The 26352-nt window shown below is 49.2% G+C and overlaps 11 protein-coding genes across 11 annotated transcripts; 7 read left to right on the top strand and 4 right to left on the bottom strand.

The window, feature by feature from the left end:
- Positions 1–1894: 1894 nt before the first annotated feature.
- Positions 1895–3647, bottom strand: N7511_010450 (uncharacterized protein; the record flags this gene model as incomplete). Its single annotated transcript, XM_057132827.1, has 5 exons — positions 1895–1974; positions 2035–2321; positions 2379–2725; positions 2780–3456; positions 3512–3647. 5 exons carry the CDS (start codon positions 3645–3647, stop codon positions 1895–1897), a joined length of 1527 nt encoding a protein of 508 aa, XP_056980815.1.
- A 1625-nt stretch (positions 3648–5272) lies between these two features.
- N7511_010449 (uncharacterized protein) lies at positions 5273–6599 on the top strand (the record flags this gene model as incomplete). The annotated part of the gene is made up of 2 exons (XM_057132826.1): positions 5273–5329; positions 5400–6599. 2 exons carry the CDS (start codon positions 5273–5275, stop codon positions 6597–6599), a joined length of 1257 nt encoding a protein of 418 aa, XP_056980814.1.
- A 716-nt stretch (positions 6600–7315) lies between these two features.
- N7511_010448 (uncharacterized protein) lies at positions 7316–8724 on the bottom strand (the record flags this gene model as incomplete). Its single annotated transcript, XM_057132825.1, has 5 exons — positions 7316–7626; positions 7695–8149; positions 8217–8340; positions 8408–8537; positions 8584–8724. 5 exons carry the CDS (start codon positions 8722–8724, stop codon positions 7316–7318), a joined length of 1161 nt encoding a protein of 386 aa, XP_056980813.1.
- A 235-nt stretch (positions 8725–8959) lies between these two features.
- On the top strand, positions 8960–11160 carry N7511_010447 (uncharacterized protein; the record flags this gene model as incomplete). The annotated part of the gene is made up of 3 exons (XM_057132824.1): positions 8960–9376; positions 9432–10087; positions 10137–11160. 3 exons carry the CDS (start codon positions 8960–8962, stop codon positions 11158–11160), a joined length of 2097 nt encoding a protein of 698 aa, XP_056980812.1.
- Positions 11161–13006: 1846 nt separating this feature from the next.
- Positions 13007–14930, top strand: N7511_010446 (putative GPI anchored cell wall protein; the record flags this gene model as incomplete). The annotated part of the gene is made up of 3 exons (XM_057132823.1): positions 13007–13238; positions 13303–14848; positions 14903–14930. The coding sequence occupies 3 exons, from the start codon at positions 13007–13009 to the stop codon at positions 14928–14930; spliced, it is 1806 nt and encodes a 601-aa protein (XP_056980811.1).
- An 896-nt stretch (positions 14931–15826) lies between these two features.
- Positions 15827–17315, top strand: N7511_010445 (phosphatase PAP2 family protein; the record flags this gene model as incomplete). Its single annotated transcript, XM_057132822.1, has 4 exons — positions 15827–15888; positions 15940–15966; positions 16033–16523; positions 16585–17315. 4 exons carry the CDS (start codon positions 15827–15829, stop codon positions 17313–17315), a joined length of 1311 nt encoding a protein of 436 aa, XP_056980810.1.
- Positions 17316–17994: 679 nt separating this feature from the next.
- N7511_010444 (uncharacterized protein) lies at positions 17995–18713 on the top strand (the record flags this gene model as incomplete). The annotated part of the gene is made up of 2 exons (XM_057132821.1): positions 17995–18069; positions 18165–18713. The coding sequence occupies 2 exons, from the start codon at positions 17995–17997 to the stop codon at positions 18711–18713; spliced, it is 624 nt and encodes a 207-aa protein (XP_056980809.1).
- A 523-nt stretch (positions 18714–19236) lies between these two features.
- On the top strand, positions 19237–20211 carry N7511_010443 (uncharacterized protein; the record flags this gene model as incomplete). Its single annotated transcript, XM_057132820.1, has 1 exon — positions 19237–20211. The coding sequence occupies one exon, from the start codon at positions 19237–19239 to the stop codon at positions 20209–20211; it is 975 nt and encodes a 324-aa protein (XP_056980808.1).
- A 320-nt stretch (positions 20212–20531) lies between these two features.
- N7511_010442 (uncharacterized protein) lies at positions 20532–21578 on the bottom strand (the record flags this gene model as incomplete). The annotated part of the gene is given in 4 exon segments (XM_057132819.1): positions 20532–20982; positions 21027–21169; positions 21233–21490; positions 21507–21578. The coding sequence occupies 4 exon segments, from the start codon at positions 21576–21578 to the stop codon at positions 20532–20534; spliced, it is 924 nt and encodes a 307-aa protein (XP_056980807.1).
- A 1206-nt stretch (positions 21579–22784) lies between these two features.
- On the top strand, positions 22785–24589 carry N7511_010441 (putative GABA permease; the record flags this gene model as incomplete). The annotated part of the gene is made up of 5 exons (XM_057132818.1): positions 22785–22928; positions 22982–23052; positions 23109–23305; positions 23370–23750; positions 23802–24589. 5 exons carry the CDS (start codon positions 22785–22787, stop codon positions 24587–24589), a joined length of 1581 nt encoding a protein of 526 aa, XP_056980806.1.
- Positions 24590–24792: 203 nt separating this feature from the next.
- Positions 24793–25665, bottom strand: N7511_010440 (uncharacterized protein; the record flags this gene model as incomplete). The annotated part of the gene is made up of 1 exon (XM_057132817.1): positions 24793–25665. One exon carries the CDS (start codon positions 25663–25665, stop codon positions 24793–24795), a length of 873 nt encoding a protein of 290 aa, XP_056980805.1.
- Between the last annotated feature and the right edge of the window lie 687 nt (positions 25666–26352).

Here is a 26352-nt window from a genome sequence, read left to right as displayed (position 1 = left end):
GTTGAATGTTTGACTCGGTAGTTGAAGAGCGTGGATTGCAAGCGCTTAAATGATTGGCGTCAAAGCCCAATGAGGAGTGCGGTAGGAGGTCCACAAGGCTGCAGATGAGGGGTGAAGCAGAAGTGGTCTGCAACTGAGCCCATATTATATCCCATACACGCTGTCGTCCAGCTAGACTCGTGGTATCATTTTGGGCAGGCTGACAGGGCCCGGTGATGCACCGTCGTAATTCCAGGTCGGTTGCCCTGGAGCGTATATCCTATTGGAGCAAACCCCTGTCTTTGGCATGAACACACCCATGAGCATGGACAACGCGTCGATACTAATAAGCAGTTGCAACGTCGATCTACGCGGGACGGTCCAGTCATGCCGTGTTTTCAGGTGATCTCATTCCTGTCGATCCTGGCCTCTTATTTGTGCGGGCACGAATCAGTAAGAAGCAAGCCCCCTAATCTAGGATTCACGGCAACGACGAGATTTCCTGACTTTGATAGCTAAGAGTAGACCGACTTAAATTCATGGAATGATCCTGGTCAAAAACGCTCGTGAGCGATCAATGTCCAGTTAGCAGTGGGTCATCGCGTCGCTTCCTCATAACACCGCTGGATATAGTTTTGATCTGCCACCACGAGATGATTTGGTCTGATCAAGAAACTTTATTTTTCTACGTCATATTTGATCATATGGTGACCTTATAGTTATACTTCTTGTGCTGTCCGAGTCCTGAGGCTCAAGGACAATAATAAACCAGGAATTCGGTGGTACACAGCAGGCGCCTTTGGCAGCAGCAGATTCCGGATGGTTGCACGACATATGTTGGGTGTATGGGCGTGGTAGTCTTTGCGACGAACTCTTGCATCAAGTCATTATCTTAAGAGAGAAATCATCGAAGCAACCACAGAAGATGGGTATTTATTTCAAACCTGCTCACGGGTTGGTCAAATGCGCGCTACTCCCATACAGTATTCATTATAATTTAGGATCTCGCGGAAGGTTTAATAAAAGGCACAGAGTAACTTTAATATTGATCAAGCGGCAGAGTTTCGCTGTGAAAAAGCCCATTCGGTCACTTGTTGGTGTTCGAAGGAATTGAATTTAGTGGGTTTGCTCCCAGGGGGCTATTTGTTTGTTTACAGCAGAGACTAATCTAAGTCATATTTAGTTCTTCAGAAAATTTAACACTATGAAATTTAATGCTCTGTTACAAACTCGGTATCGTATAATTTAGTTTACCCATACCCCTCGCAATCTGTAGCGATGGACGAAGCCGCGAAAGCAACCACGTCACTTGAGCTAACTTCCAAGGGATCTATAAACGGCCGAAGATTAATATGCAGTACCCAGGGAGAATGACTTGTTTATTTTGTCTTTGTTGACAAGTCCAGAGGCCATAACGTCTAGCAAATAGGAGCAGGATTGCTCGAAAGTAAACCCGAATTCTCAACCTCATATTAGGGCAGGCAAGTATCGTCTAGAACCCTGGCCAATATAGTCTTTCAAATGATCAGCAATACCGTTGTACGACTGAGACCCCAAGGTCACGCCTTTGAATAGATTCCCCGAGACCTGATTTGGGATAGCGTCCGGTAGTCGGGACCGACAGCCGTAGTCTCATCTCGCCATCAACACTACGGATTTGCAATTGCCTCCATGTTTGGTTTAGCGGGCCCACCGTGGACAGCTTGATGAACTATATGGGAACGACATGAGGAAGACGGGCCATTGTTTAGCGGAGTTGAGATCAGCCTGTATTTTGAAAGAGGAGTAGGACGTATGCTAGTGTAAAAGAAACGGCTTTTGCAAATTACTAGGCGTAATACGAGACTTGGACGACAGGAAATTATATACATTCATCTTTCTCACTTGAACAGGCATCATCGACGGCTCCGGTAATTTAAACCTTGGTGGTTTCATGCTGTACGCCAGTAAACGTGGATTCGTCGTCTGCGCCAACGTGAACGGGACATTTCCATTCTACATTTGTCAGTCACAAAGTCAATGTACAATTCAGGGGAGCATGAGACAGAAACATACTTCGGAACTGACGTGCAGGAATTTTCTCTGCCCACATGATCTCCAGTTCTTCAAGAGAGCGACCAGCCATGTCTGGTAAGTAAAAGTATGCCCAGACAAGACCGAGAAATCCGAGTCCACCATAGATGAATCCAACCTTAGATTGCAAATTGGCATATCCAGCGTCGAGTAAGTATGGAAGGGTAAAGGAGACGACAAAGTCACAAACAAATTGCACGCAATATACTATCATTGAATTCTTGTCGCGCAATTGTAAATGGGGAACTTCTGCTGCAGTGACGGCACCGCTATTGAGAAACGTCAGGGGTTTGACCGGGATAAATCCAAGGGACGAAGGAACTCACATGGCTCCAAAGGACATAATGTAAAAAAATCCAAAGAGAACACAGACGGTCACAATGCCAGTCTTGTCGCCGGAGGTAACATTTCCTGTTCCTAATCCACCGCAGATGAGAAGCACCGCTGTACAGGCACTTCCTGCAGTCAAGTACATTCTCCGTCGGCCAATCAAATCAACCAAGGAGAAGCTGATGATTGGACCTACGAGCGTGACAGCGGAGGAAACCACCCTGAAAGTAAAAGGGCTCATCGTATTGAGGCTTTTGATGAATATGGCTCCGTATTGGCTCATGAAGCTTTGGCCGGTCAGTTGATTAAACATCCCGGATGCTATCGCAATTCCGAGTCGTCGCTAAGGATCGCGTCAGTTTATAACCAAATGACCAGCATCACGATGAGATTGAACCTTGTTTGACCCCTTTAGGAAGTCCTTCCAATGTCCCTTTGTCACAGCATCACCATCAACACTCTCCTGCAAAATGTTCACCTCCACCTCCGCTTCCTGTTCTGTAAAGGCAGACCCACGAAGCCAACGAAGATGCTTAATAGCACGCTCACGGTGACCCTTTCGCACAAGCCACCTCGGACTCTCAGGAATAATCCAGAAAAGAACCAAGACACACAACGGGAATGCAAACATCGAAGCTAAGGGTATCTGCCACGAGGAATCCCCTTCATACTTCGCCGTGGCAAGAGTAATAAAAGAGCAAATCAAGGATCCCAGAATATGCGCAAAGACATAAATCACCACGATACCTCCTCGAAGAAACGTGGGACTGATCTCAGCGAGGAACATCGGCGCTAAGAAATTATCCCAGCCCACGAAGCATTGGACAATAATTCTGCCTGCAAGAGCCTGTCCAAACGTCTGAGCACTATAGCTGACCGCAATACCGATGATCACGATGAACTGCATGGCAATGTAGGATGGTCTTCTGCCTAGTCTTTCGGCAAATAGTAGACCCATAACAGCGCCTACACATTTGGCAGGGAGGCCGAAAGAGTTCAAGAAAGATAAGTGCTCGGCCGTGAATCCCCATGTCTCGGTTTTATGATCGTAGGTTCCGAATCGTTTCTCGTATGCTAGATATTCAAATTTAGTATTGACAACAGATAAACCACAGTGAAGATAACGTACCATCCATTGCCTGTATGGTGGAAAAGACACTCTGATCAAATCCAAAACTGAATACACTGACGTTGATGACAAGGATTGCCATTATCAGGTTCCAGGGGACCTGGCCAAAAGAGCGCAAGTCTTTCAAATTCGCCATGGTGAGATATCGCAACTGTGAGCAACTTCTTGGCCTCTGACTTGAGATTCCTGTTTGGAACTGCCATATTTATAGGAATCTATCCTCTTTCCCCGCAATATATCCCCGTTATGTCGTGATTCTCGCTAGATTCCACAGTTGATCGTGGCTGTTTGTTACCGATACAGTCCTGTATGCAACTTTTGCCGTATGGTAAGGATCTGACCCTCAACAGAAAATAACAACCAACTTCACCGCTGAGACAATACAATTTTTTCTTTACAAAGGTCAAAGTATTTTTCTTTTTTTATTCCGCACTGAGTTCAGTATATAACAAGCTGCTCTCGGCTGAAAGTCTCGGCTGGAAGTCCTGAAAGCTCATTCCTCTTCCCCCTATTAGGAACGGTGGTATCAGACTATCGATCTTCTACTTTCTCTTGCTGCTCATCGTTTGAGTGATCACGTTAGAGGTTTCATTTTATCTTTTCTCCATGGACCCTTCATCTACTACTGTACAGTCCGAGTTCGCCGCAGGCATCTGCACGATTGAATACTTGCTGAAGTGGCCAATGCCACCACCGCGTCGAGGGTAGAGATTATGGAACAATGTTAGGGCTCGGAAGAATCAGGGAGCGTGGTTGCCAATCAATGACAAAGCGACAAAGAGGAGAAGGTCTTCCTCGTACTCACCAGCCACTAGGCCACCAGCAATTGCAGTCAAAGCAACCACGAAGGCTGATCAATCAAGGTGAGAAATTCTATGCATATGACTCAGACCAAATGGCACACGCAAAGAAGATACTTGAATTTTCAAAGGAAACCATGTCGACCGTCCGATCCAGGTCTTGATCAGGTCTTGATCGGGTCTCTCATGAGCATCTCATGTGCGTAGACAATATCTCTTCATCCCTCACAAGAGTAATTTCCGGGTAAAAACAGATCGCGTGGGACAGTCTCCAGAGCTGTACCTGCTTCCAACTCCGGGAGATAGGAACCGTGCGACTTGTTCATCAAGGGGAAATGCATGAACAGGTAGACCCACTGATAGCTGGAGACGCCCCTGAATTGACTCTCAATGTGGGAGCGTTTCAATGTTTATTAGTTCAGTCGGATTGAAAAGAAAGAATCGAATCTATCTCAAACCTCGGCTGATTTCCGACAGTGGCTGGGGAGGAGATTGAAGTTGTGAAGCTCATTTAGACGCGACGAGCAAGTCAAGAGCAGCCCAAAGACATGATCGACGATAATTAGCGCTGCGTGCAAGGCGCTGAGCTCACGCAAGGGAGTTCTATTTGAGTCGCTTTGAAACTTGAGACCGTACCCGTGGACCCTTGCTGCAATAAGGACTCGTGCAGGTGACTGTGCAAAAATTGCGCTCGAGGGAGAAACAGAGCCCACACTGACGATCTCCCGGGGTTTGGGAAGAATCAATGATTGAACGATCGACACACAAGCCAGATGGCGATGTTGCTGATTGGGAAGAGAGCGGGCGTCACTGCCTCCACCGAGGCCACGCCAGTGCTGTCGATGGCTTGGCGCTTATAATAATAGCACGGCCTTGTCTCGGATTCACTCTTTCTCTCTCTCTCTCCACTCAACTTATGCCTGTTATGTTTTCTGTCTTAAGGTGATTCCCATGTGAAGCCATGTACATTCCTCAAAAACGTGCGGATAGTTCGCACAAGAACAAGATCTTCATCATTGTATGCTCTCCGCCTCCAGCCGCCAGCCTCCAGGCTCCAGGGTTCTCGTATGCTGACTCGGCCCTTCTAGTGTGCATCTGCCATTCTCTTTACGATTGCCTTATGTGTCTCTATCTTCTTCCTCTCCCGATATCTCCGACAACGTCATTCCGAGCCCAAATATATCCCCGGGACATTTCTCAAACAGAAATGGAAGCAATGGCGCCCAGGGACTGCCTCGTATGGGCAAGTTCCTAATCAAACAAATGCGAATACGACAGACACATCATATCGCGGCGCTGGATCGGCACCGGAAATGCAGACTGCTGATGGTGTCCGCCGGGAAACATCTATTCGATCAATCATGACACTACCGCCTTACTCTCCTAACCCAAAGCCGACCGAACAAATTATCGCACGGGAAGGCGAGCGCGGTGGAATGGATATGGTAGTCGAGTACCCGGAAACCGCCGAAGAACAAGAAACTCGACGCGAAGAGCAAATGGACTCGCTCTACCAGCTTCGCCTTCAGCGTCGCCAGGAACTTGCCGATCGAGAGGCCCGACGCCGGGAACGACGGGAAGCCCGGTCGCGCGGCGACTCCACTCGTCTCGAACAACTTGCCGCCGAATCCCGCGTCAGGTCCCAGGCTCGCCGTCCAGGGAGCAACACCGGCAGCGCTGCCAATGTAGCAGCCGCCTTGGCCGAGCATCAAGCGCGAGAACGGGAACGCCGCATTTCAACAGTCAGTTATGCTAACGTTGGACATGTTCGCCATGATGGCTCGCGGCTTCGAGCGGATTCGCACGACTCGGATCGTCACCCGCTGTTATTACAGGATTCCGCATCAATGGAGGATCCTTCCAGCCGGGACTCCCGAGTTCAATCATTCGCCTCGTCAATTCACAGCGAGTCAACTGGGGGTACGGAGCTAGAACCTCTCACGCTAGCGCAGACCACAACACACGGATCGAGTCGACCGCAATCACAAGCTGATGAGGGAGATCTGGGTGCTCTGAGTATTCCTCCACCCCCAGAGTATGATCATCTGGACTGGGGTGACGCTCCAGCATATCAGAGCCCTATCGCCGACCGACATGAACAGCCTCAGCGCTTGCCCAGCATATCTCGTTTGCCTTCTATCCATGTGAACCTGCCGAGTCCCATGGCTGTATCGCCGGTTACGCCAACGCAGTCTACCTTCCAGACCATCAGTGAAGCTTCTTCCACGCCAACCATCAGACAAGTTTCCGCCCAGTCGAGGACATCCGCTTCCAGTCAGGCTTCCTGATTTAATAATATATCCCCTGAAATTCTCTTTTTCGCTCTGCACAAGCATGATTTACGACCTGTATTAGCATCACTATTGGGACGTCCCTCCCCTGCACTATCTTTTGCGTTGATTTTCCGTTCCATCGAGCGCCATTTCCATCTCTATTTTTTTTTTCGGCTAGCAAGGCGTTAAGTGTTTTGGCGGCTGGCAAGGTTCGTCTTTTGATCGGGTGGGAATCATGTTATCTGCTTGTTGGATATGTACACAGCACAAGTGTCTATTTGACTTCTCTAAGTACAATTTGCTTGATTTTTTCTTGTTAATAGCAACTTTACTTGACCACACAAACCTTCGAAACAAACATTAAAATCGAACCCTGAAGACCGTACTAGGGCTGCAGAGCTCCACTCGTGGACCCTTCCAAGCTCCGCCCTGTCAATCTAAGCTTCGAACTAAGATCCTGACAGGGCTCTAGTTTGCTTTCTAGTGCACTGTCATTGGTTTCTCCGCCAAAGGCCATTCTTATTATAGTGTGCAGGGAAAACTAGGAATGTTACTGATGGAATTCGACGTCAATAAGCAACCTCATTCGATTGTTTCCACCTCCCACAACATATATCTATTTTTCAGACAAGAGATCCGACCTACATCGTAAATATATATCACATTGCCGAGACAACCCTGCCAAGGGATGGGTTTTGCTGAATTTACCATCCTACCAACAACCAAGCCAATCACTCCTTGACCATGACAACAATAGCAGTATAAGTCGAAGCAGCATAGGAATGAACAGACTGAACCTGCAATCCTGCCAATTTTGCAAGATGCTCATACTGAGATCGACTGCGCTCCCTCCCAGCCAAGATCATCATTGAAATATCAGCCATAGTTGCCTGCCAGTTCGCACCGGTTTCAGGCATAACCACATCGTCGATCAAAATGCGCGAGTCGGGTCCCATGGCCGCAGCAGTATTTACTAGGATCTGCGCTGCTTTATCGTCGGGCCAGTCGTGCATGATTCGGCGGAGGTAATAGAATTTGGCGTCTAGGTTAGACGATTAGATTTGCTTGTGTGTGATAGGTACGGACAGAGACCGAGGATAGAGTACGGACCTTTCACGGGCTGTGTCTCGAAGAAGTTATAGGCTTCAACCTTCACACCTTCTATTGGTGCCAGTTTGTCGACTGTCACAGGGAGGTCTTGCAAGACCAGGTGGTTCAGAAGACTTGGGTATTTCTTTGCTAGTTCAATGCATTGGTGGCCGTGGCTGCCGCCGATGTCCACTAGGAATGGGTGTGATTTGGGGGTCGGAGGTGTCACGGTGACCTTTTGGATTTCAGTCTCGAGGAGGGTGAACCCTTCTGTCCATTCGGTTCCTTGCAGTGCGCCCATGGTCTTGTGCATTGCTTCCATGTACTCTGGGTGTTGGAAGAACCATTCGAACGACGTCAGTTTCGTGTCGAATGCTTTTTGGAGTGGTGTGTGCCGGTTGTCAATTACGTCTTTGTAGTTATTTTCTGCAAAGAACGTTGGCGTTGCTTGGCTGAGAGGCAAGTAGAGGTTGAATCTTTGTCATGTCAGCCGAAATTCCTTCAATGTTCTTACCTGAGTGGTTGCAGAAATGCTGGACTCACGCCTGATGAATAAGACCCTCGCCAAAAGGACTACCCAGGATTTGGGTCACATCGTTCGCAGTATATTCATTTGGTCCTGTTTCTTTGATGGTGTTGGTTGCTCCTAGGTGACGGAGAACTCTCTCTACGAATATTGAGCCACATTAGCTCCATGTATATCTATCTGTAGTACACATCAAATTATTTCTTACCCAGTAGCTCAGGAGCTGCGTCTACTCTCTCGGCGACTTGAGCCACGGAAATAGAAACTTCAGTCTTCGAAAGCAGATCAAAGATTCCCAGGTCTTGGCCGACTCTCAGCATCGCAATGGTTGTGCCACCCTGTGACTATGAGCATACGATCAACTGGCTAGAGTGAATGTCATACAAGACCAACAAGCTCAAACAAGACATCTTTTGGAGTTTGAAGGTCAACTTTCACCTGCTGAAGAGTCTTTATGATCTCCAGCCGACCGGCCTCATTTGCAGTATCGGCCAAGGCTTTGATTTGAGCGACAATTGAGTCCATGGTTGCAATGAGAGGAATATATTAGTTGATGGTTCAAGATGAGATGATTAACCCTATGTCTGCCAGCCGAAGAAGATTTATATACCTGAGTTTAGAGCAATAAATATCCCAAATAGGGAAGTCCGTTCCCGCGGAAGTTCCGCGGATTTGGCGGCTCGTGATTGGCTTATGACATCAATACTCATCCGGCCCCCAACTCTTCACGTCTTACGACAAGAACATCTTGTCTGCAAATATGTATCGAGTTGACAAGGGGCTTGCCATATCATCGCGCTCCAGACCGGTGTCATGTCACTTCTGTCGCAAGAGAAAGCTTAAGTGCAGTCGGCAATTCCCATGTTCCAATTGCACGAGCCGGGGCAAGGAATGCCAACTCTATCCCATCTTAGCTGCGCAGTCGCTTCCAACCCTTTCAGATCCGCAAAAATCAGAGAATACATCCGTCGACTTCAACGCCGATGTTCTTGCTCGGTTGCGCCGTCTAGAAGATATTGTGATTGGTGAATCAAGTCAATCTCCAAATCAGACAGGATCCCATCCGTCAACCCCAACACACAAAACAGACCATTCAATTAGAAGTCTGCAAGTAGAGTCATCTTCGGCAGCTGCTGTGGATTGGCTGGAGGGTGAAATCACTTCTCCCGGTTTGGCGGTAGGCTTAAAAACACTGGGATTCACCCCAAGCCCAATATTGACATTGTTAATAGAACTGCCTCTTGGAATACGATCTTGAATTCAAAACCTGTCCCATACAGAAAGCTCTGAAATTGACACCAGCAGTCTCACAAAGTGCACCACGGACAAAATGCATTTGGCTCCCTTTATATGAAGAGACGCTAGTGATTATTGAAAAATATATCAGAGAGATTACGTACCTTCACCATGTGGCACATACTCCATCATTGCGGGCTTTGATTGAAAAGCTTTACAGTGATATACGGGACAGCCGGCCTGTCGAGATTGGACAAGTCTCACTACTATTGGGAATCCTCGCCAGTACTACGACCTTCTGGACAGAGCATGATATGCACATTGACTTCTTCCCCAGTGTTGAAGAAGCCAATGGACAGTCCATACAATGGATGAGACTGGCATTGGAGGTGATTGAATATTCACGCTCCAAGCACACTGAGTCCCTTGAAGATGTCCAGGCTATGATCATTCTGATCTTCGTGACTACCAATCTGGTTGGAATAGCCTCTCAAGCTCGGTATCTCGTGAGCATGGCAATTTCAATGGCAAGAGAACTATCCTTACACCGCATCGATCACCCACACAACCGCAGTCTAGATATTCCTCCGCGGGACTCTGCGAGAGCAGAGATAGGTCGAAGAGTGTGGTGGTATGTAGTGGCAACTGATTGGTAAGATTTCTCACATTCTCTTTGCATGATCGATGCTAATTCATAGCAGGCAAATGTCCCAAATTTCTGGCCCTCAGAAAGGTACATATTCGATTGATCCTCGCCATATGATGACCGACAAACCCATCAATGTAAATGACGAGGACTTGATCGATGGGATGATTCGCATCGGGAAACCAATTGAAGAGCCAACATCGATGTCGTACTGTCTTCAGCGAATCCGACTGGGTGAGTTCTGTCGCGAAATAACAGATAGCGCACCATTTGGGATGTTCGACCCAGGCACGCCGGACTATGAGCAAACCCAACAGATTGACATCAAGATATGTGAATTTGTATCAAAACTACCCACTTTCTTTTCTTTGTCTTTTGTTCCAGATAATATCCCAAAGAACGATCCACGGCAATCCACAGGAATCAATATCCAGCGATACATCTTCAATTTTATGATTCACACCCAGAGATGCAGACTCCATCTACCCTATCTGTCGCGCTCAGCAAAGGATCCTGCATATGAGCCCTCCCGGAAAGCTTGTCTAGAGGCTGCGCGAATGGTCATTCAGACTGAACACCAACTATCCCGTGAGATGATTTCGTTCGTAACAACACGTTTGAAGTTTTCAGGCATGATACATTGTGTCTGCGTGGCTATTATTGTGCTCCTCATCGACTACTGTTTGGGCAGTTCTCAACAAGAGAATGAGCAAGGGCGAGAAAGGGAGATTCTTGATGCTTTTGAAATCTTAGAGGAGGCCAAAGGACACTCACCATTTGCAAAGGGTCTACTCGAATGTTTCAAAAATGTTCTTCGTCAACGAAACATAACAACCCCAGCTAAAGGAAAAACAATGGGACCCACCATCCAGGAACAGACATCTGCTGGGCATTTGGGTAACTTTACTATGCCCACAGGCCTGACCGATTCAATTGCATGCATTGACAGCAAATTAATGGATCCGACGATGCCCTCTTTGGATGAGCTCTGGCAGGCATTTGACGAGAGTGTGGACTCAGCGGCTGTGGACTGGAATACCCTCTTCACCGAGCTGGATACCCCGTTCCTGTCTATGTAATCATCCCGACTCCCACCATCAACACTATGACGCAAGAAAAGCTCATGTTATGTAATGATATGTCATTCTTATAGTCATGGTGTTTGCATTCGATACCACTGGGTCAACCAGACCACCCACATTGAGATCGACAAGGCACACCGGGATAAACTTGGCGGCGGAAGAGCTAATGCATACGAGCCGATCTCTTAACGGCCAAGGGCTCCATCCTATAGCAAGAATGGAGAAATGAGGGATGTGGCTTGCCGAAGCTCGGGATTTAGAGAACAGTAGCATCGGGTCCAGAGTTTAATGTCATCATTTAATTTATTAGAACCGGTTCGATGGCTTCGAGGCAGTTTGACAAGGCTCGGTATTTGCAGATTGTTGCCTGGTTCCTGGATGCATGAAGAATTTTATCCCTGCACGAGAACATTGCCAATAACACGTTGTAGGCTCCAAAGTCCTTTCCCGTGCCTGAGATGCTGTCCATCCACCCCCATTGAGGGGTTCTAGAAGCATCACAGCCTGATGGGCTGTGCCCTACTGATCGTCAGTCAGATCGGGGGCTAGACACGCGTCGTGGGTCGTGGATTGTTACGCATCCACCACACAGAACTACTTGTACAGACAACATGTGTGTTTTTTATGGTTTGCAGGGTCAACGATGTTGACGTGGCATATCATATGAGTGACTTGCTGCCAAATATCTGTTAGAAACCTTCGATAAAGCAACAACGAAGACTCGGGGCTATTAGAAGTGAAAGGCAAAGAACCATGGTTGCAACAAGGAACAAAAATAGCCAGATGATGCCGTTGGTCGAGATATACTGCCGGGCCCACCGCATTGATGAGTGACTAAGTCGGCCTCGCACCCGCTCCACTCTCTTTTCTTCCTTTTGAGGTCATTGTTATGTTCTCTCTTAGACCTCCACTGCCCACTCTTTACACCTATGAGAGCTATCAGCTCGAAAATTACATTTGGGATCGGCAGGTGACAATGACGACAAAGTCTGGCCTTGTTGACCCTGGTTCTTGTTTCCTTTTTCAGTAACGTTGAGGGAGCTAATGAGTTGGTGACAGGTCGAGTATACCCCAGGTCTCAGCTCACAATGTTTTTGCTTAGCCCTCAACCTCCACAATTGTCATCATTCTTGTACTCCCGACTACCTGGTACAAACATTGGCATTCAATGAGAGTTGCGTGGTCCCGCGGTTTTCCACGGAAGACATTGTTGTGATCCGTTCCATCCGACTGTTCGGAGGATGGAGCCTTGCCATGATCCATGGAAATTAGATGTTGCCACCCTCGTTCGGCTGTCTGTCTATGCACATACATTATTGGGGTACCTTGACCTAGGGCCCACTGCCCATGCATCCGAACAGCCAGTGACCGTTGTCGGCCCCTTTGAATCCTAGTGGAGCAATGCCTCTGTTTCTCCACATATCAGGATATCGGACTTCTGTTCAAGATGACGTCGATCTTCTTATTGCGCATCTCGCTCCGGCTGGTTCGGGCCTGCGATGTTTACTCTCCGGGGCCAAAGAAGCTGGTTTATTGGGTTCTTGATCCATGGGTAATAGCAAGACTGCCTGACAGCACAGCGTTTCTATTTTTTGATTTATCTTTTCTCGGGTGATTATGCCGATTCAGGCGGATATATATATTCCTTTGATTCGTAATGTTGGAGCTTTAATCCACTGCATGCTATAAAGATTGTTTGCCTCCCATATTCTTTGCCTCTTGCCTCCCAGATCTGATCTCTCCCCTCTTCCGGCAAACAGACCCAGGCGGATATCAATCGAGAAGATCTTCATCATTTCCTACTTTTCGACGGGCTTTCTGTTCATTCGCTGAAAAGCAAACGATGAAGAACTTCATCACCCTCGCGGCTTTCGCTGCCGGCTCCAACGCCCTCGTTGGCCGCAGTGATACCTGCTGCTTCCACCTCACCTCCTCTGGCGGTGCTTCCGGCGAGCTCGGCCAGCTGAGCGACGGCCAGAACCGAATTGGTGATAACACCCTGTCGGCCGCTCAGTACTGTATTGACTCCAAGGGTGCCATCACCGACAACAAGGGCCGTGGCTGTATCCTGACCCGTAAGTAAACAAATATGAAAATATCGGACATCATATCGGGACTTTCAATCTGACTACATTACAGCCCCAACCACCCAGCTCCAGTGTGATGAAGGTGCATCTCCTACTCCAGGCTTCTCCATCAACTCCAACGGCCAGCTGGAGTACGACAATAGCAGCAACTTCATTGCCTGTGAAACCGGTCAGCGCGGTGGTCTGAATGTCTACACCACCAACAGTACCGATGTTACTCAGTGCAAGAACATACAGCTCAAGGCTGACTCCTGCTCCAACTCGGGCTCTGGTTCCGGCTCTGGCGCCTCCACATCTTCCCCGGCCGCCCAACCCTCTGGTTCCTCAGGCGTGCCGACAGCTTCTGCCTCTGCGTCCGGCGGTGGTTCCGGACCCGGTGGTGCTGGCTCGGAGTCTACCCCCGCTGGCTCAGGTTCCGGTTCCCAGCCTACTGCTAGTACCCCCGGCTCCGGCTCGGGCTCTGCTGGCGGCGGTGGTGGTGTCCCCGTTCCCTCGGGCTCCGCTCCTGGCGGCTCGGGCGCTGGCGAGTCTTCTCTGCCTGGCTCTCCTCAGACTGTGATGACTACTGTTACCGTTACTGAAAACAGCTGCTCTGCCTCTGGTGTTCCTGGTTCCCCTGGTGGTTCCCCTGCCCCTGGTGGTGGTGGCTCTGGTGCTCAGCCTAGTGGCCCTGCTGGCGGTTCGCAACCCTCTGGAAATGCTCCTGGTGGTGGAGGTGCCGTCACTGGCGGCGGCGGAGGTTCTCAGCCGTCCCAAACTGCTCCCGCTCCTGGTGGCGGCTCTAGTGCTCAGCCTAGTGGTCCTGCTGGTGGTTCACAGCCCTCTGGATCTGCCCCTGGTGGCGGCGGCGAAGCTCAACCTTCCGAGTCTGCCCCTGCTCCTAGTGGTGGTGGTGCTGGCGGCGGCGGTGGAGGTTCTCAGCCCTCTCAATCTGCTCCCGCTCCTAGCGGCGGCGGTGGTGCTCAATCATCCCACTCTGCTCCCGCTCCTTCTGGCAGCGGCAGCGGCAGCAAGCCTTCCCAATCTCCCTCGTTCTCTCGTGTGCCTAGTGGCCCCAAGCCCACCGACTCTGCCAGCGCCTCTGTCCCGGCTACCTCAGCCTCCTCTACCCCTTCGGCCAGCAAGTCTTCTAGCGGTAGCTGCCCTACCAACCTGACCTCTGGCGACTACCAGTACCCTCATCTGATCATTCCCGTTGACTCGACCAAGCCCGACGAGGCCGCCGGTACCTCCTACAATGGTACCGTGTCTTCAACCGTCTCGACCGCGTTCAACTTCGACATTCCAGAGTCTTACGCCGGCAAGACTTGCAGCCTGGTCTTCCTCTTCCCCTTGAAGAAGAACCTTGAGACCACTGACTACACCTTCAGCGGTGATGGCAAGATCGACTTTGCTAAGCTCTCGTCCGTTGTCAGCGAGCAGACCAGCTCTAGCAACATGCCCTCCGTTGCCCAGGATCTCGGCGACATCACCATCTCCCCGGGCAACGGTTATGTTGTCTCCACCTTCTCCTGTCCTGCCGGCACTACTGTGGCCTACGAAATGAAGGAGGCTGGCAGCACCAACATCAACTGGTTCAATGACTGGAACCCCTCTCCGTATGTTTTCTCCACTGACTCCAATTGTCGGATATCAGCTAACACTCCCTGCAGTCTGGGTCTCTTCATTACCACTTGCTAAATAAGACGTGCATTTTCGCCGTCGATTATGGACATGTGCTCCCCGCGGCCACCGTTATGCCTTGTAAACCCTTTTGATGCCTCACGTTAATACGGACTGTTTTTTTCTTTTTTTTTTGCTTCAATTTCTTCTCTTTTGTTTGATTGATTGGCCCGGTGTCCATAAAGAAGAATACCTTTCTGCAAGGCTGCCTGATATGAAAAAAGCATTGCCATATTTGGTTGATGTGTAATTGAGACGCATGCACGCCTGGGCAGGCGTCGACATTCCTTCGACTTGTGTATTAGTATTAGTACATTGAATTCACTCCTTCAGTTTCTCAGTCTGGCCCTCTTCGTTTCATATAGCGGTCTGTTCCTCGCAACTCCTACCTTATCCAACTCTACTGATCAACTCTGACCTGCCTGACATGCAGGTAATCATGCTGCCTAAATGCGGATATGGTGGATCAGAAAGAAGCCCTGGATACTGTAGTTCAGAGACAAGTGAAGTAATCCAAGCCAATTGTGTTGCCCCTACTTAGAACGTGTCACCCATTTGACTGGAGCCTGATTATCAACAAAATAAACTAAAACCCCCGAAAATGGGGATCTGCACTGGGGTTAGGGGCCTGGGTACTCGGTACTTGCCACCACACGGTCTAGACCATGAACAACCAGGTACCGGGTACCTGAACAAAGTATAAACTCCGCCACTGATTTGCTTTTAGACATGAAACGCACATTTACACCAATTGGACTAACCAAAGAAAGAAAGCGATGAGGCGCCAAGTCAAAATCCCTTGCCAAGAGTTTATTTGCGCCTTTGCGCCTCTGCGTTCATAAGGCACGCGACAGCCGATTCTTCCCTTCCCTTTTCTTACTCCATGAATTGCACATAATCTTGACCCTTGGAATATGGAGCTCCCCAAAACCCTGCCATTCTCCAAACGGCGGCTCCGACCGCGTGTCATCATCTCGTGGGTTAAGCTCGATCTTGCCGGGACCCCGAACTAACTCTTCTGTCATAGCTACATCTTTGACTATGTGATTCTAATGTACGCTCCCCATGGATTACCTGCATGATCTTAAAGCTGCATTGATCTGATACTTTCCAACTCCAGTGCCTGTGTGATTGGCTTCGCGATCGTCGACTCAATCGAACCTTACCACCAACACTTCTCCCTCCGAAACATCTCCATTCAATACCCCTACGCCGTCCACGAACGAATCCCAATCAAGTACGCGCTGTGCATTTCCGGCGCGTTCCCACTCGTCCTCATCGTCGTATATACACTGGTGATCGATGGCTTATTCTCGCACAACAAGCCCCAAGATGCCGGGTCTGGGAAGAGGAAGCTGAGAGGTCCTTACCGATGGAAGGATCGACTGTGGGAGATGAACTGTGGAATCCTGGGCCTATTGCTGGCACAGGCAGTCGCGTTCGTCATGACCCAGGCGCTGAAGACGGCGTGTGGAAAGCCCCGACCGGATCTCATTGACCGGTGTCAACCCCGTGAGGGCAGTGTGGACCTGTTCCCCGGACTGTCGAACTCAACAATCTGCACTGGAGACCCGGCCATCATCAAAGATGGATTCCGGTCATGGCCTTCCGGTACGTGCGACACAAACGGAAGGGTCCGATAATGGTCAAATGCTGACATTCGATTATCTAGGTCACAGCAGCTCGTCCTTCGCCGGCCTGGTCTACACAGCGCTTTGGCTGGGAGGAAAGCTTCACATCATGGACAACCGCGGCGAAGCTTGGAAAGCCCTCCTCGTGACGATCCCGCTCCTTGCCGCAACCCTCGTTGCCGTGTCGCGGATCATGGATGCGCGTCATCATCCCTTCGACGTGATCACGGGCTCCATGCTCGGAACAGCTTGCGGCTACGTCTCGTACCGCCAGTACTTCCCTCCTCTCGCCGAAGCGTGGCGCAAGGGCCGGGCGTACCCGATTCGCACTTGGGGAACTGACCCCGCCGGCCCTGACTCGGTGCGGCTGATGGGCGCCAAGGTCGACAGCTCGACAGCTCTTCGCAACCCTGAAGCTGAGCGCATGGATCCGGATCTTGCTGTCTCGGTACACGACTACTCCCGTCCCGCGCCTTCGGAGTATCTGACTAGCTCTAACCCCTACGTGTCCAATGTGAACAATCGTCGCCCGCACGACCACGATGCGGATGGCGGTGCTTGGTCTTCTAGTGAAGACGATGTCACGAATGGGTATGAGATGAGGCATAATTATGCTAGGGCGCAGAACCCGGGTGCTGGCCACTCTCTGCCTCAATATGAGAACACGGCGTATGTCTCCCAGGCTCAGCCGCTGACGGACGCGGAGATGCAATCGGGGGCGATGGCTGGTCCAGGGCGCCCGTTGACTAATATCCCCGGTCGGGCTATGTAAAGATGATTGAAAGGAATCGCTCCATGATTGCAGTTTAGATGGCATTTGATGCCGACGGCTTGGACATGATATGAAAAGATGGCTGGGTCCCGTCTGTATGACTAGGCGTTTAGAGATTTGATAGCCGATTCTCGAATTCAGTATTCTGCGTCTACTTTCTACTTGGTTTTCTTAGTGTCTTTTAGTGTCTTAACCGTCAAAGCAGGGCGATAGGCTCTAAAGTTGGGGGCTCCACCTGTTGGCTTGACAACACACACTTTTATACTCCGTCAGTGCGACCAAATGGACAAATGCGACAAGGGATCAACCAAGTGCAAGACATAGATTAAACTAGAGGGTCTATGCAAGCGACTAGAACGGTTCAATAAGACCAAATCCTGTCGAGGCCACTCAGACCAGGGACCCCCCAGCCTCCTCGATGCCGCCCTCTGAGTCGCCCAGCCTCCTCCCCAAGATGACGCTGCAAGATCTGTGGAAGATTTCCCCTCATATTTATCCTTTTTGATTCACTTGCGATTTCACTTTTCTCCCCTGCATCTCTCTCTATCGTGCATCCTGCAGCTGTTGCTGTCGCAGTGACATTCTGGTGTAGCCCCAGGCTCATACAAAACACATCCAGAACTCAATCACCACATCAACACGATCGTCGCATTCCGAAGATCTAATCTTCCCCTTCAAGATGATTGGCAGTGTCTTTTTCATCTTCAACCGCCTGGTTGAGATCGTCTTTCTGATCCCAATCATTGGCATGATGGTAGATCTTCCCTCCCACCTTTCAGCCCTCAGTCCCGAACACAACCCCCAGCAACAAGAAAAAAACAATCCATAGCTAACAACCACTCCCGACAGGCTTACTTTGTCAACGGATACCTCAAAGCCAACGAACTTACCCCAGCCTACATCCTGGTCCTCTTCATCGTCAGCGTCATCGCCATCTTCTGGGCAGTAGACACCCTAATCCGATTCTCCACCACCAAGCGCTCCGCCATCTTCGTCGCCTTCATCGACCTGTGCTTCTTCGGCGCGTTCATCGCCGGTGTCTATCAGCTCCGCTTTATCGCGAACGCCGATTGCGCCAGCTGGCATGGCGGCTCGGTCTGGGTCTCCCTGGGTCCGTTCGGGTCTTACGGTCAAAGGACGAATAACCCGCTTTCGCTGGATGTGAACAAGACCTGTGCTATGCTCAAGGCGTCCTTTGCAATTGGTATCATGGAGGTTGTGTTCTTCTTCTGGACGGCTTGTCTGGCGATGTTCCTGCATCATTCGCATCGCGACGTTGTTGTGAAGGAGACTGTTGTCCGTCGGCGGAGCCATAGTTCTCGTCGGGGCCATGGGTCTGGTTCGCATCACTCTCGCCATCGCAGCTCCAGTCGCAGGCCTTCGCACTATGTTGTTTGAGCGGTCTGGATGATTGATTGGCTCTGCTTGCGTTTTTCTTTCTTTGCGTTTTCCTTTTTTTTTTTGGTTCTGGGCTTGGGTTTGGCTCCTTATGGGTTTTATGATGCTGATGAGACGATCGGTTTAATGAGACACGGACTTGAATGTGTTTGCGTGGAGATTCGATATCATGTTGGAACACGATTATGTGCTGGGATAATGACATTTATGCCATTGGAGAGAGCAATCTCGAGGACTTTCGTTTCGTCTAAAATATCAATTCTGATGATCAACATCACCTTGTTCCTACTGTATTCACTGTCATTGAATGAGCTAACAAGCAGACTATCAATGTTGGATGCGAGAGAGTTGATAACTATTGAAACGAAGTAAATGCCGATGTCGGGCAATGATGCAATCTGAGAGCCGGTTGCCCCGCCTATGGTCTACTAAGACCAAAGTTGCTAGAGGAAGAGTATGTATTCGGACAGTCTGAATGAACAACAATTCGAACGTTGGTTAAACCCCCGATCAACACCTGGACATGGCTGTAACACAGCACCTACGGGACCCTCCCCCCTTACACGAGTTGGCAGCCCTCATCGAGAAGTCCCTACTCTCAAACTTTGCGACTGCAAGCGCAAAGGTAGTGGAATGTCCTGACCTGCGCCATGCACCATTCAATCTCGCTGGATCCGGACTCTCCGGCAACACGCGCATAGCCGACGTAGGCGGACAGCAACACCTATTCCCTCGGCCAGTCCTCGACGCTAAATACTCGCTCCTCTCCCTGGCAAAGGATATGGAGATGTCTGCAGCGAAAGGCTTCATTCTTGGAGCCGGTGCCGCGCCTTTCCAGGACATCGGACAAAATGCCGAATTGGCACCGAACTTGTCGTGGAAAGCAATCGACCACACGTCTGATCTCACTGATCCAGGCTCACTACGGCTGGAGAATTGCACGCGCGTGATCAAGGTTAATAAAGAGAACACACCACACTGCGAACAGCTGTCAAGCACAAACTCGGCACTGATGATAAACCTCTTCGGTTCGGACGGGCAAACAGGCCCGGTTCTCAAGATAGTCGCGCGGATACGCACCGGCAAAGACAACTTCACGAACTGTATTCGGGGTAGCCTGCGTGATGCATATGGGGATTCGAGACCGGTTAGTTTGGGTGGTGCTTTCCTGCTCAAGTCTGGAAGCGCAAAATTCCATGTTATGCCTGATTTCCCGAAAGAGGATCAATTGCCATTTCGAGATCGGCAATTCCTGGAGCAAGAGTGGCTGACTTATCATGTTTTTGATGCGCCGGTGGTTTGTCTGAATGTTATGCATAGTGCTGATCCTGAAGGGTTGGGTTTGAGGATGGAGCATACTCATTGTTTCGAGGCGGATGGAGACCGCAAGGGGGGTCATTATCATTATGATATTCAGGAGGACTGTGACGATGTTGAGTATGAGGGTTACTTCAATGTGGCTGAGGTCGTCTACAGAGTTGATCGACCTAGTGTATGAGTAGAGCATGAGTAACATGCTTCTAGGTGTAGACGGACGTATGGCCTACGGCTTGGTGATGTATGAGAAACGATGTCTGGAAATCATTGTGTTTACCGTACAGTTATACTCTCCATGTTTTAGCTTACGGATTAAATTGTATACAAAGAGCCAGTAATATCTTCCTTGCTTCGAGGTCCAGCTCATATTCATTACGAGAGCATGATGAGGGTTCGGCATACTAGTTCTTACTTCCAGCAGACCCTTCATCATCGACACTTGGAGAAAGGACCTAAATTTCCAATATAAACGCTTGTATCATTGCATAGGTACGTGATTTATTAATGAAAATCCGGTGGTCTTGAATTCACATCCGCAAGCTCTATAGATTCATTATGCAAGCTCAACCGCACAGTTTTGACAATCTGAAGCCCCCCGGACCCTTGAACAGGATCAATCATTGGCTCTTCATCCCCCTCTCGTCCCATAAGTCGCTGTAACCGCTGAGACGCCTGGGACCGAGGGTTGGAAGCAGTCGCCGTTGAACTGTGCTTGACAGCGCTAGATCCGAATCCAGAACCACGCTCCGTGTACGCGAGTCCATTTTTGTCTTCGTAGACCGCGAGGAAAGATTTAATGAATGCGCTTACAAGGCATACGACGCTTAAAGAAAGGTATATCTCAGTAGAGACGGTCGCAAAGGCCCCGAGAAGGATTGGGTCATTGGAATCGAGTTGTCGCTTGGTGAAGTATAAGCGAATTGCGGCGAGTGGGACAAGTCTAACACACTCGCTTTAGCTTACTGGACGAGAGTCCAGTGTTTGAAACAAACTTACATTATTCGAGTCTCGAGAGCCAGGAATACTATTAACTTCTTGCTCGTTGGTATTCTGACTTTGCATATAGCCATCCCGGAGTATATGAAGAGTACGATTTCGGTGAAAATATCGATTGCTGTGATAGCGACCCAGTGCGAGAGCTGAACAACAGTCAATTAGTTCTGAACGTCGAAGCTATCAAGGGTGGTGTTGGACACTCTTACTAGACTTCCACATTGGGCTGCACTTATATCCGCCCATGGGTCAGGATGACATCGAATAGCTAGTAGGAGTATCGCCATTACTATCCATATTACCATTCCCACCAACGCGAGGCGGTTGGACCGATGCTGTATCTGGGAGAATAATGTTCCATAGAAAAGGCAAGTAATGATTTTGGAGATACCCAAAACAATAATAGCGAGAATTTCCGCAGCATATCCTATCTTCGCATGTGTCAGTGTTGAAACAATCCAATAACGCTACCCATTACACTACCTTTAGCATGCGAATGTCAATAGGCAAATTGGGTTCTTTTCGAGTGCCCCAGCCATAGTGCACCTGAGCCATAACCAAAGATATTTGGCATATTGCCACGGCCTATCTCAAAATACGCCCCCACGTTAGCGGGCACATCTAGCATCTTCCGGGTATCGGTAGCGACCTACCACTAGGGCGCCAAACAAATAATCTTCACGCTGGATGAGCCGCCTTTTAAATGAAGAAAACACCCGTGCCGCGACCGAAATCAGAACAAAAACCAGGAACAGCGCTGTGAGAATCACGACCAATCCACTGTGGTTGTTTTCATTGTCTGTGCTGAGAGGCGGGCTGACACCGGGCGGATAGACTGTTGAAGAAGCCATGTCAACCTGTCAAGCCGTCAAGCCGTCTGAAACTTCCACGGTCCCCGGGCAAGATATTCGATACATATGGACATGAAATAGGAGGTCATCCGGGAAACGGGGGCCAGTTTCTCTTTTGTTCTTCGTGATGTTGTCAGCTTGCTCAATCTTTTGAAATATCAGGCTTCTAGAACGATAAGACAGGCAGAAATAGAAACTTTGCCTACCTCCCTCGTAGGTGGACTGACCAATAGGGCTCGCTGGGATCGCTAACCAAATTACTATTTTCATGTCGAGCTGCGTCGAGAATGACCGGGGTATGCGGCGATCCCGCAGGGGGGGGTCAGCTCAACTTTGCCTTGCCCCTTTGTTCACGAGTAATGCGAGGACTGTTTATAATGAGGTGTTGAATAATGAACAAGCTAGTCATGATACTAGTTGCTTAAATCCTCCCATGGGGCATATCGGCGATCTATAGGGCGGGCGGGGTCAACGGGACTACCCTTGAGCGCACAGGGCCGAGCAGGGGATTATCCACATCGTCATGGAGGGATCGTGCCCATGCAGCTCATTCAGGCGTTACACATTCCTGGCCTCTGGGCTATTGCGCCTTGCGCCTCTCTTCCATGCTTTCTTTTTTTTTTTCTTTTTTTTGGGCTTGCTCCGGTGGACCGGTGGACGGAAACAAGCCACCATAAGATGCCAGCGTCAATAGCGTCAAGAGCGTAAATAGTCTCAAATCCAAACGGGCCGTCAATGCCAAGCTTATGCAGACCAAAGAGGGGAATGGGCGGAACCGGAAACAGGAACATGGAGGCTCGGAGCTTATGTGGAAATGGGAAATATGGGAGATTTCATCTCTACCCCTCCATGCAATCTTTTCTTCTTCCCTTTTCGGTTCTCTGCCTGTCCGGTCCGTCACATTTTGGCCATGGTCGCTACTAAAGTCGCCGGGCTGGAAGCCCTGGACATGGAGCTGCAGCAGGTCGGCCAAAATGTCCCTGAGAGCCACACGGCGGGAACTGCATTGGATAATAGTGATATGCATCGGATGGGAAAGGTTCAAGAACTAAAGGTACGATGGCTGGTTTATATGACAGGGATCCTCAGTCTTACATATCAAACTAGAGAAACTTGCGACCCATTGCTGCACTCAGCTTTGCTTCTGTTTTGCAAGCGACATGGGAGTTTATTTTAATGTGAGTCTAGGGAAATTTCGAAACCCCCGTGTCTTGTCACTGACATGTTGAACCAGCTCCAACTCAGAGGGATTATCAAATGGAGGACTCCCTGGCATGTTCTGGTCCTACTTATGGACCTTTATCGGCTTTGGATTCATCATTGCCTCATTGTCTGAAATGGCCTCAATGGCCCCGACTTCCGGAGGACAGTACCATTGGGTCTCGGAATTTTCCTCGCCGCGGCATCAGAAGTTCCTGAGCTATATCACAGGTATTAAACCCCTTTGCATACAAGAATTCTGTGCATTGTTGACATCGATCTTGTGACCCTGTAGGCTGGATGTCTGTCCTAGCATGGCAAGCTGGCGCAGCTTCTGGGTCCTTCCTAACTGGAACCATCATCCAAGGGCTGATCAGTGTCCGAGATCCAAGCTATGAGCCCCAAGGCTGGCAAGGCACCCTTTTTGTCTTTGCCATGGTCTTGGTCATATACATTTTCAATGTGTACGGGGCTGATGTGATGCCGGTTCTGAGTAATTTGTTGATGATCCTCCATGTTTTGTCATGGGCTGTGATACTGATTGTTCTTTGGGCTATGGCTCCTCGACAATCCGCGGAAGCGGTGTTTGTCACCGGGTGGAAGAATATGGGCGGTTGGTCGACCATGGGATTGAGCGTTATGATAGGACAGATCTCGGCGATCTACGGTTCCTTGAGTACGTGATGAATCTCTGATTGCAGCCCCGGGATGCTAACTGATTCTGTAGGCTCTGATGCCTGTGCACACATGTCGGAAGAGGTCAAGGATGCTGCTCGATATGTGCCTATTGCTATTGCTTGGGGCTACTTCAGCAATGGCATCATGGCCACAATCCTGCTAATTACTTACCTCTTCGCTATTCCCTCCGTGGAGGATGCATTGAATGACGTTACCGGGTTTCCGTTCCTGTACGTTTTCAAAAACGCAACATCTACAGCGGGAGTGAATGGTTTGACGGCAATTACATTGTTACCGGTCATCTTCAGCAACATTCTATTCAATGCATCTACCTCCCGCCAGACTTTCGCGTTCGCTCGAGATAATGGTCTCCCATTCTCTCGCTGGATCGGTAAGGTTGACGCCAAACGAAAGATTCCTGTGAATGCCATTGCTTTATCCTGCATTATCAGCTGTGCCCTTTCTCTCATTAACATCGGGTCCGACACCGCATTCAATGCTATCATTTCCGTCAATGTCGCTGCATTGATGTATACATACATCATCTCCATCAGTTGCGTTATCTATCGAAAGATCTGGCACCCGGAGACACTTCCAATTCGTCGCTGGGATATGGGACGATGGGGTTTGCCTGTTAACATCATCGCTCTTTTGTATTCTCTGTTTGCCCTCTTCTGGTCATTTTGGCCGGGAGATGTCGATGTCACTCCGGATAATTTCAACTGGAGCGTGGTCATCTTTGGTGCTGTTTTTATACTGAGTTTGGGAATGTACATTGTCAAAGGGCGAAAGGAATATGTTGGTCCTGCAGCTATTGTGGAAAAGCATGAGGACTAGGGGACTCTAGTTATACCCGTTTCATACTGGAGGGACACTACGCAATTTATAATACCGCAGTCGAGTCGCGATTCTCGCCATGATTCTTTATTCGATCTATTTCGATAGTAAGAGTTCAGGGTCTGAAATCTGGTAGGCAGATTTGGATCCAAGAGAGGTGTAGCAAAAGAAAGAGAAAAATAATTAGCCACGGGCAGAAGATCCTACTCCATGTTCAAAATTTGCTTCAGTTTCGACAGTCGCCGTGGAATTGGAGACGATTGGTTCTCAGAGAGTCTCTCCATGTTAAGAGCCGTCTCTGCCTTAGGTTCCTCTATCGCGAAAGACTTTGCTGTCTCCGTAATCACTTTTATTGTGGGTAGTACTTTTGTTCTCGAGGCTTTATCCATACCTGAAGTCTTCATTTTGGAGGTCTCCGCTCCCCGGGGCCTTTGTTTCTGAGGGACTGACTCGCTCCTGTGAGATACCTCACGGTTATCCTCAAATCGGACCGACTTGATTCTTTGATCATCCTGAAAAGTGACACAGAAAATCAGGGGACTACTCACAGGTGCTCTGTAAATATACCGCCAGAGATCCCATATATCCTCATGATGATGTCCATCTCCATGGCAGCTAGGACACCCCGGGCAATGCTGGAGGAAATGAGGCGCACGAAGAGGAAAGAACTTCGGACCATCAAACTGCTGGACAAGCATTCTGTGAATAGGCGGAGCAGGAATCTTCATAAAGAATTTGTTTGAAACGAAAGCACGATGCCCATCCTGGAAGTATTGCACATCCTGTTGGATTTTGTTCCACAGTGGTCGCCATTTCTGAAACTTTCTGGTCCATTCTTCATCCACGCCATCGTCTGCAAGAGCAGCACAGACTGCCCATATCAGATAGGAACTATTCACCCAGGTGTTGAGGACATGCGTTGCACTAGGCTCGGCATGAGATGCGCGGCGGACTATGAATCGGAAGGAAGCCTGTACTGGATTTTCTGCAGCTTCGACGGCTCCGATTGGGGCTGGGTAATATGGATCAGCCAATTTCCAAGGGTCGCCACTAGGTGAAGTGGGTGAGGACTCCATTGTCAGCAGTGAGTACGTTTTGGGTTCCAACTTGCAAAGGATTCTTGCAAGAAGAAGATACAAACTTACTTGGAAATCTGACGCCATGTTCCGGGTAGACTCTTTATAGGACTATTGGCCTTGACAACAATGGCCACCTGGACTCCAGGGGGCCCTTTGATTCTTTGTACTCATTGAGCATTCTCCCATGTCTTGAACACAATATTCATTGTATGCAGCTTTCCTTTCTCTGTTTCGTTGAGATGGGCTATTCGTGCGATTCTCATCAGTTGTTTGACGAAGCAAAGATAATATCAGGCATCACAAAGCGGATGGATCCGAGAAATGCCAAGTATTAACACTTTGTTATTTGACCAGACCTGGAAATAGCACAATTTTATTGCTAAAAAAGTCACCACAATTTGATGCCACTCATGAATTAACCATATCTAAACGTTTGACTGCATCGGATAAAATACCAATCAGAAATAACTTTGTAGCAAGACAGTTATATCACATTTTACCTCAAAGGGCAAGGAAATCTTGAAACTTTAACGTTCAGGGTACATGATTTACGTAGGGGATTTGTAAGGGCTACGTGCGGAGGACCTAGGGCGAAGGAGAAGATGATTCAACACCGGCGCTGGTTCAGAACTGACTGTTTTGCATGATGCTTTCACAAGAGATAGAAATGACAAAAGTGGCATT

Source organism: Penicillium nucicola, assembly GCF_028828085.1.
Source record: "Penicillium nucicola strain IBT 29836 chromosome Unknown utg000010l, whole genome shotgun sequence".
Lineage (NCBI taxonomy): Eukaryota > Fungi > Ascomycota > Eurotiomycetes > Eurotiales > Aspergillaceae > Penicillium > Penicillium nucicola.
The sequence above is the reverse complement of the archived record's forward strand: the minus strand, read 5'-3'. Positions and strand labels throughout refer to the sequence as shown.